This window comes from Dermacentor variabilis, chromosome 8 (assembly GCF_050947875.1).
Source record: "Dermacentor variabilis isolate Ectoservices chromosome 8, ASM5094787v1, whole genome shotgun sequence".
NCBI lineage: Eukaryota > Metazoa > Arthropoda > Arachnida > Ixodida > Ixodidae > Dermacentor > Dermacentor variabilis.
In genome coordinates this window covers 77988486-77997646 of record NC_134575.1, presented here as the reverse complement: position 1 = coordinate 77997646, position 9161 = coordinate 77988486, and the positions used below count along the sequence as shown (strand labels likewise).

At 44.6% G+C, this 9161-nt stretch overlaps 1 protein-coding gene and 1 pseudogene across 1 annotated transcript in view; one reads left to right on the top strand and one right to left on the bottom strand.

Annotated features, from left to right (window-relative positions):
* Positions 1 to 1376: 1376 nt before the first annotated feature.
* LOC142591447 (cytochrome P450 3A14-like) overlaps positions 1377 to 9161 on the bottom strand; it is a 43855-nt gene continuing 36070 nt past the window's right edge. Inside the window, exons 12-14 of the mRNA XM_075703776.1 lie at positions 6744 to 6884; positions 2534 to 2696; positions 1377 to 1565 (exon numbers count right to left, since the gene is read on the bottom strand). Coding sequence (XP_075559891.1) covers positions 1488 to 1565; positions 2534 to 2696; positions 6744 to 6884 — 382 coding nt within the window. The 3' untranslated portion in view covers positions 1377 to 1487. The remainder of the gene's footprint in view (positions 1566 to 2533; positions 2697 to 6743; positions 6885 to 9161) is intronic.
* On the top strand, positions 8690 to 8870 carry LOC142591796 (U2 spliceosomal RNA; annotated as a pseudogene).

Genomic DNA, 9161 nt, shown 5'->3' with positions numbered 1-9161 from the left:
TGAAGGTACATTAAAGCTTCAGGGGCAAGACATTTGACGTTCATTTCTAATCACATCAGGCGTTTATTTTCTGTGGGGTTTCTTATACCACTGAATACCGCTTTTTCAAGCCATAATCTTTTGAAGAGTCGTTTCTTGTAGTTATCACATTCCTGCTTTTTCAGGTGTATTATACTGCGAGATGTGGACAATGCATTAAAAGAACTAAAAACGCGTAATCAAGGAAGTAATATAGTTCCACCAATCCGATGTATGACAAATAACCTTATGAAAATTATCGCAGTTGATGTATTGCAGCCGGTGAATTCACAAGAGGTATCCACTTTGAACAAATTCTGTTGATGAGGGAAGTTCCGTGGAGTTCATACCAAAAATCTGCGACGAAATACTTGTGGTGCTCGAGTTATTTTTGTTCTTCAATGCTGAAAACAGCATTTGGTTAACGAAGTAAGTTTACCAACGGCGTATTCTTGCAGCGAACTTGACAGCACATTTCTCGAAACTCCTGCCATCCGCAGAATTGTTTCAGAGTGCATCTACCTTTAAAGTAAAATCCGCTTCCCCATGAACTGCTCCTGAAGGACTCTGATTCCTCTATTTGCTCTTAAGGAAGATTAAAATATTGTATGACCCATAAAACACTGGCTTTTTAGTATGGTTATATGTTTGAACGTTTGCTTTTTCCTCGCATGCCTTGAGTTACATTGCATATTTAACTTAGTTTTTTTCACGATATTGCCTCAGGAGGACATGTAATTTTCAATTAAAAATCGAGTCCGCGGAATGCATTCCTTTAAGCTTGTCTCGTTAAAAACAAAGGAAACAAATGAACTGTTGTGCTGTATGGTTTGTTGGGCTGCAGCAAAGAATACGTTACGACATATAGCATGCATGGTTTTTATATAAACAGTAAAAAATAAAACACACTATTCGTTGTTCAGCGGGCGACAAGCGGGTAGCATAATGAAACGGTGTCACTCGAAGGCAATTTTAAAGAAAGAGCGATAAAGAAAAGTGTGTATGAATGCGTTTCTTTTTCCTCGTGATCATTTATTGGCGCTGTGTTACCAATAGTTTCACACTACGAACTGATACTGTTTGCGTCCTTGATATAGTTTAATTGACTTCTAGGGTTTTACACGCGAGAACCCCAATTTGATTATGAGGCACGCCGTAGTGGGGGACACCGGATTAATTTTGACCACCAAGGGATCCTTAACGTGCCCCCAACACGCGGGACACGGGTGTCTTTGTATTCCTGCCCCATTGAAGTGCGGCTACCGCGGCCGGAATTCGATCCCTAGATACATTGGGAAATATTTTTATCGTGATCGTTAGTATAAAATAACGCATGACCTTGATCAGATCCGGCTAAATGATACATGCTTCTATTTTATTGCTGCATTTTTTTGTTTACATAAAACACTTCTACACGCAAGTGCCACGCGCCGGGCTTTTTTTTTAAAAGTTCTGCTGATTGTACTTTTTCACAACTTGTAGAACTTGAGCCAGGGTCCGTTTTCTGGTGCAGAAATCATGGCGTAGCCACCCATTCTCATTTCTCCCTGCGAGTAAAGACAGGTAAAGACCGATGCACTGTTACAAACGAACAAAAAGAACAGAAGTAGCTTAAATTACATTAGTATCATTGTCTGATTCGTTTTGAATAGAACTGTGCCCCGGTAGATCAGCCGATTTTACGACGCCAGGCTAAGAACTAGAGAATGCCTCTCCAGCAGAAATTACGTCTTTAAGTTGAACTCCTTTACAGTTTTCTACACATGCACGCACATCTGTTCGTGTGTGTGTATTTGTGTCTTCAAGAAGTTCATGGTATTTTGTAATAAGAACATAAATATGGCTGGAAGACTACCTAGTTTTTCTCTATGCTCCTGTTTTGCTCATAGTTGTTTATCGAAGTTGGAGATGTGTATCTTCTAATGCTATGCTGAATAACACCCATTCTACTTGTTCGAAGCTCCACTTGAGTGGCACCCCATTTGTTTGAAAAACGTCGCAAAGAATATAATTTTCATTCTTTCTGAATTGGTTCACCTCGATAAACAGGATACTGTGTCTTCAAGCGAATGCATGCCTATGCATACTCCATTATGCCTACATATTTCATAGGTTTGTTATGAAGTATTTTTCTGCGATATAGACAACAGTGCTTGAACAAGGAATGAAACTGAAGCCAACGTTTGTATAAGTTGACTTTGTCTTCAACACGGCTGCCCTGACGAGGATAGTTGTTCATGTCGAAATGTTTGCTTCACAGGCACTCCTAGTTCAATCACTGTTCCCTACTTCAAGCCTCCATTTTCTGTTTACCTCTATTTTGTTGATATCTTTACTGTAGTACGTTGGGGCCAAGTATAGTTGCCGAGTACTAGAACGGTGATGGTTTCAATGCTGGCGTTCTTAAAGCTACTCGACATATCTTCCGGTACAGGCAAGACCATGTCTAAATCTATCGCCAGCACCGAAGGCCGGCGAGATCATGCGACCAACATTTGTTAAGAGGTCAACTTACCTTCTGAGATTCACCAAGTTCGACCCGATAGCGCTGAACAAGTCTGGCGAGGGTGTAGCGCAGCTCCAAGCGGGCCATCTGAAAACCCACGCAGTGTCGCGGCCCCACGCCGAAGGGTTGAAACGCCATCTTGTGGATGGAAGGCTCATTCTCGGGGCTGAACCTGCAGATAGTGTATGAATGATCTCCAAAGGTAATGAGAAATTTTAAAGGCAGGCTCGGAGTGGGCAAGCGTTTTTGTCGGAGGACACCACTCTTCATCGTAAAGCAATGACTCGACATTCGTGGTCAAAATGGAAGCGCTGCCACCATAGTAACGTGTCAACAAGGCGACAATACGCGTGTGCTAAAGCACTTAAAAAATGCTTTGGCACACTTTAAAGCATTTAATAAAAATTTAAAGCATTTAATAAAATCGGGGGCAACTCCGCTGGCCTGCGGTACTGAGCCTAGCCGCGAACTAAGCAACACCCTGATATGTCTGAAAATATCACATGCTGCTCCAGGACTCAAAGAGCGACCTGTACGTTTAGCGAGGGAAGGCGCGGACATAACGGTGGCAGACGGGGTTTCTTTGCATAGGCTGACTGCCAGAGGTCATGCCTCACCCTGAGTTTATTTACTCCATTTCAAATTGTCATTGAAGCCAGTGGCCTGAACTTTCGTCTCACAATTAATATTTTTCACTGCGAAGAGAGCAGAAAATATTGCCCTGTAGGCACCTCGAATCAACTGTACGTGTCGAAACAATGGAATCTAGGTCAAAGCACCGCTCGCAGCAACATTTGTGTTTCAACTCACTGGCGTCTATTGCATCAAAATATGAAGACGAATTCCCAAAGCTCTTCGTTGGTTAGGACTGTTTCGCCATTTTCCCGTTCCATTCTCTAATGTGGTCAATTCGACAACTGGATTTCAAAAGCAAATATGAACAGTTCTAGCGTAACAACACAACCTTTTCTTTCTGAATAAGGGCTGCGGTTATTTAGCCAGGACTGTAAATACTAGCTAATGATTAGTCACTTCAGAAGACAGTCTCATGCTTTTTCGTGAATTAGTTGGACATGCAAAGCAATCAGGACGCATTATACATTACGTTGTCCACCGCACTATTGTTGTTCTCTTCTTGATGTAAGGGGTACTTCATCGAAAGAAATACCGAATATGGTATTGTGTTCCATAAAACAGCAACAAAAACATCACATTTCGGAAAACATGCGTATTACCTATCTGGTAGCATCAATACAGTCCCTGTTAGGTTTTCTTAGCCAACTGTCATCTTTGATTTTCAAGGTAACTACAGGCAGGCCACAAACCAAATGTACTTGTCTTGCACTACGGTACTTTCCGTCAATCGGCTTTTTTAAGCACGTACCAGAATTTTGCGAATGAGCTGGATTCAGAGCTTCTAGGAGGGAAATATAGGTATTAGCACTTGTCCATAATATCACATGTTCACTTTATTATTCCTAGCATGATTGTCGAGACAAAAAAAAAAGATTTTCAAGCGTATGTGGCTTGCAGATAAGAATTATGTGCTATTGTCCAATATTAATATTACCGTTTTTACAAAATTGTAGCATTTTACAGTAGCAGATGTCGATGTTTTATGCGAAAATGAACGTGTTCTAGCGAAAAGAAGGTGACCTCAACCTTTGTCTTGGTAATGGGGGCAACTAGGGGCTGAGGTATATAGGTGAATCTGCGCTGTTGCAGTCTATTCCACTCGTTTCTGCAGCTTTAGGGATCCGTCTGGGTAACGTAGTGAGTTTAGCGTTGCTCTACAAAGAACGAGGTCGCGGGAGCAAATCCAGGCCGCGGCGGCACATTTCATTGGGGGCGAAAATGCAAAAAAAAAAAAACGCCAGTGTGCCCTGCACGGGGGCACGTTAAAGACCACCAGGTGTTCGAAATTTCCGGAGTCCGCCCCTATGGCGTGCCTCATAGCTATATCGTGGGTTTGGTGCATAAAATTCCTGAATTTTTTGCGCACAGTAATTGCGCGAAAATTGCAGAAAATTGCACAAAAATTGCACAAAATATGCACAGGCAATGGTAAGCTAACACACATGACGCGTGAGCATGGGGGCGCCAGTACACAAGCGCACAGTGAGAGGAATTCCTCAGTGAAATTTTAGTGTGGACTAATCAGGATTTCTCGAAGCTAATTCGTTATGGAGAAGACGTACTAGATAATTTGATTAATTAGCACTGAACCAGCGAAGCCAGCTGCACGAATGAAAGAGCGTACTGCGGCTATTGCCCGCGCAGTTCCCGGGTCCAACTTTAGAGGAAGGGTGTGGACTTGTTGGTCACAATCAGTTACTTCCTTCGATTTGTAAAGACTTGCCACCAACGCGCCGTACTCATGAAACGTACGCATTAAGAAACACTGGCCAGACCGTGGCATCTCGCCTAAGGTCTTTGAAGTTGAAGACTGGACGACTAAACAAAACGTATGCTAGTATCAAGCAGTGCCTTTGCAGTTTTTTCACTTTTTTTCAACAAAATTGAGGACAACGTTGATTTGAACAGACTGCTTTTTTAAATCATTCACTCCTCACAAGGACATCATGAACGCATGTTTCGCACGCTTTTAAAGTGTTAGCATTTCATCTGTACGTCATGCACTTTCTGGGAATCCGTCTGACCTAAAATGTGGACCCATCTTGAAGGCAGTAACATAGCGTCTCAAAGCGCTGTCACCTGGTGCGAATGCGAGAAGCTGTCACGTGACGCCCGCGCCAGGGACCTCACAGCGAAAGAACCCAGAGAGGAGCGTGCGTGCGATCGTGGCCCAATCGTTAGAGCACTGGGCTACCATGCTGAAAGACGGAGATTCGATCGCCCATTTCTTTATAAAATTATGGGCAGGCTTCTCTTACTCCATAGGTGGCTAAGAGAAAACTCGAGGCATGTTGAGATTCCCAATGGCCATGAAATCACAAAAGAGATAAGGGGTACACAAACGTCTCTGATCATCGGAATGCACCATGTAACCGCTCAAACCACAACGGACGACGACGGAAACACACAGGACAAGCGCGGAACTTCAACTGAGATTTACTCCGGGAAAGCCCACATTTATACATGTATCATAATCACACTTGATAATCATCGGACAACCATCACTCGACACTGGCATGCGGGCGTGAGTGGCACAAATTTCCATGTAAGTAATTGAACTCTTTATCACTCAGTGACACAGAAAAGCTGCTTACGCAGCTGCCAGATTGCGCTTTTATGCAGTAAGCTTCATAGATTTCTCGGCTCAGTTGTGACGCGAACATCTTCAAGACTTTAGTGTCACGGAACTTAGGCGTGCAATTACGACAGTGGCGACAATGGTCAGCCAGTTTGCGACCCCCGCCAATCCTTCTACCCCTGCGCGGTGCTCCTGCAGTCTGACGTTTAGACACCAACCCGTCTGCCCTATGTAGCTGTTGCCACAAGAGCAACTGGCTGGGGGCGGCAAAATGGCTGACCATTGTCGCCACTGTCGTAATTGCACGCCTAGGTTCCGCGACACTAAAGTCTAGAAGATGTTCGCGTCACAACTGAGCCGAGAAATCTATGAAGCTTACTGTATAAAAATGCAATCTAGCTGCTGTGTAAGCAGCTCTTCAGTGTCAGTGAGCGATAAAGAGTTCAATGATTTGCATGCACATTTGTGCCACTCACGCCCGCATGTCGAGTGATGGTTGCCCAATGATTATCATGTGTGATTATGATACATGTATAAATGTGGGCTTTCCCGGAGTAAATCTGAGTTGAACTTCCGCGCCTGTCCTGTGTGTTTCCTTCTTCGTCCGTTGTCGCTTGCGCGGTTACATGATGCATTCTAATATCGACCACTAACTAGCCCACCTCTCCCTGTTATATATGCCTCTGATCATTCAGCGCATCCGAAGTAGCCCGTGACGCACACGCGCGCGGCTGCGGAGACGGCGCAGTCAGCTCATTTGGCAACCGTGCATAATTATACACTTGTCAGGAGTACAGACAGAAAGCACAAAATGCCTGGCGGGATCTGTACCCCCTGCGTGAGAGAACACGTGATGCCAAGTGACGACTAATCGTTATGAACAAAAGTGACGAAGACGTGACCATCAATCGTCACAAAAGTGTGCTTTCGCCTACCTACAGTATTAGCGATGCTAAGTTGTGGCTTAGTTTTTGTTTCCTGCAGCAAAGGGTGAGGATTGCTTACCTCTCGGGATCAAAGGTGTCTGGATCAACCCAATAGCGGGGATCTCTGTGCAGCTGGAACGTTGGAGACATAATGCATGTGCCTGCCTTGAACTTCATGCCCCTCCACTCGAAGCCTTCTTCAGCTTGCCGCGACGTCGCACTAGAGGGAATCGTATGCGGGTGAGCAACTACACGGTCATGTTAAGAACATTAATTGATAACTGTTTGCAAGTAAGTTGCTGAAAGTGATACGCAAGTTTTACATATTCGGCACGGTGGAAATATTTCAATAGGCGTCTTGGTTTTATCATCAGCGCTTTGTGTTTTTGTTAGGAAGTCAAACAAACGACAGTAAAGGATTGGTGACAAGAAAAAGTGGTCGTCTTAAGTTGATATGATATTGTAGCACCTGCACCAATAAAGAGAAGCAAAGAGAAGCCCTAATGTTCGTTTAGGGAAAAAGAAACCAGAAGGTGAAGGTGGAACTAGATGGCGAAGTAAATTTTCAGTTACTAGTGCTTTATTTGATTTAAATATTGTTGCTATTCGAAGTTATATGTCATCACCCTTAAGCTTTAAGGGAGCATTTTTATTGACAGCTGTAATTTTGCAGGTGGCGGCCGCGGGAGCTCATTGGCTATGCGAGGCACTGCTGAGCACGCGGTTACTGGTTGGATTACCGGCTGCGCTTCCACATTCAGATAGGGGTGTAATGCAAATGTATGTGCATTTCATTGCGTGCGTGTTAAGTAACACCGTGTGGTGAAAACTGGTTCGAATACCTCCACTGTGGCGTCATTCATGACCCACCGTGTGGTATCGAGACGTCGATGTTATTGTCCTGTCTTCATACATATATATTTTACGCACTTTAAAGCGAATTTCCTTAGGCCACTATACAGTCATGTTACACCAACTCTTAGCAATACATTGCTGCAATAGGAATACTTGATCACCTTCTTGGCACTCTTTGACCGGACAGCTGGTACCATTCAGCCATTAAACGCCACATAAAATGCCTGTTTGAAAAGTATCTGACCACACATCCCGAAAAATAGAAGTGTCGCTTGGTATTTTTCATCATCCTAATGCCGTTCAAAGTAGTTCACTCCCGCTTCCACATACCGAGTGCCACAATTTTTACGTTGTTCGAAATTATCATAGAAGCCCTCATCGGGAAGTGCTGCTAAAGCGTCGAGGTCGCGTTGCACTAGATGTCCTTTGGGGTTGGAAAGTGCGTTCTTTTTAGATGCCTTTAGGCATTACGCGGGCTTATGTCTGTAGACTAAGGAGCAGTGCCGTGGGCCCTTAAATTCCTCCCCTCCCCTGCAAAAGAAAAAAAAATTCAGTGCCATTCCACTTTGTAAAGGTGGATACACAGCGAATCTTTCTATGTGGACCCTTTAATGGCGAACTGTCCATTGCCGTACGTCAAACGCCGCATGCCCATAAATGGAAGACGAGACGTGAGTAGTCGCCCCTCCAGGATGTTGAGCCTGGGAAGATTATGAGGCACCGGGGGGTATACATATACCCATGCTTTGTTGCAAAACGTGCCACGACACCTTTTATTAACGTATCCAGGCCCCTAGAAAAGACATGCACCTTACCGCCCTCCAAGGGCATACACTGCTTCACCGTAGCCAAGGCGAGCGTGCGCTGGTCGACGTCCCGCAGTGTAGTAATGGTTGTGAGGTCATTTGAAAACCACAAGCGGTTACCCACCACACAGGCCACACAAAATTGGTTCCCCTCAAGCTCCCTCGGAAACCTGGCATTGCTCCGGTGAAACGTTCCTAGTTTGTAGGATCGGGGCCGCGTAGACGGGTTCGCACTTATTTCCACCTCGCGGTCCTCGCTGCCAGCAGGCATATGGGACCCCACCACGGTAGAGTGGAAGGAAAGGAAAAAAAGATACGCAAGCGCTTGGAACGCCGACAAAGAGAGGGCGGTGCGAATGCAGACATGGCCAAAGTGGGCCAAAGTGTAATGTATGTTGTTACCAGCTTAATATATGATACGGCTTGTGTGTGGGCTTAATATATCAAACTGATTTTTTGCAAGTTGGCGGAGTGTTTAAAGCCTGCTCCACCTCTAGCGCAGGTCAACCCGGTATTGGACTATTTTCGGGATTGACTTACGTATGGGGAAATATTCTCGATCTGCACGGCTCGACAGACGCACGCAATTTTTCTCAGGACCTAGCCAATTACAGCTTCGCTGTATAAGGAGCGGTATAATTATAGGTGCATGCACAGGAGTGCTATTTTGGTGGACTTGCCAAGTCTCGTAATTCTTCTGTCAATATCTTTGGCACAATATTGCTGACACCCACTGTGTACTAAAATTGTACTTAAAAAGCATTCAGAAAGTCTTTGTTGTGATCACCAGCTGGGCAGCTTCTCGGACAGTAAGCTGACGACTTCTCCTTATCGTG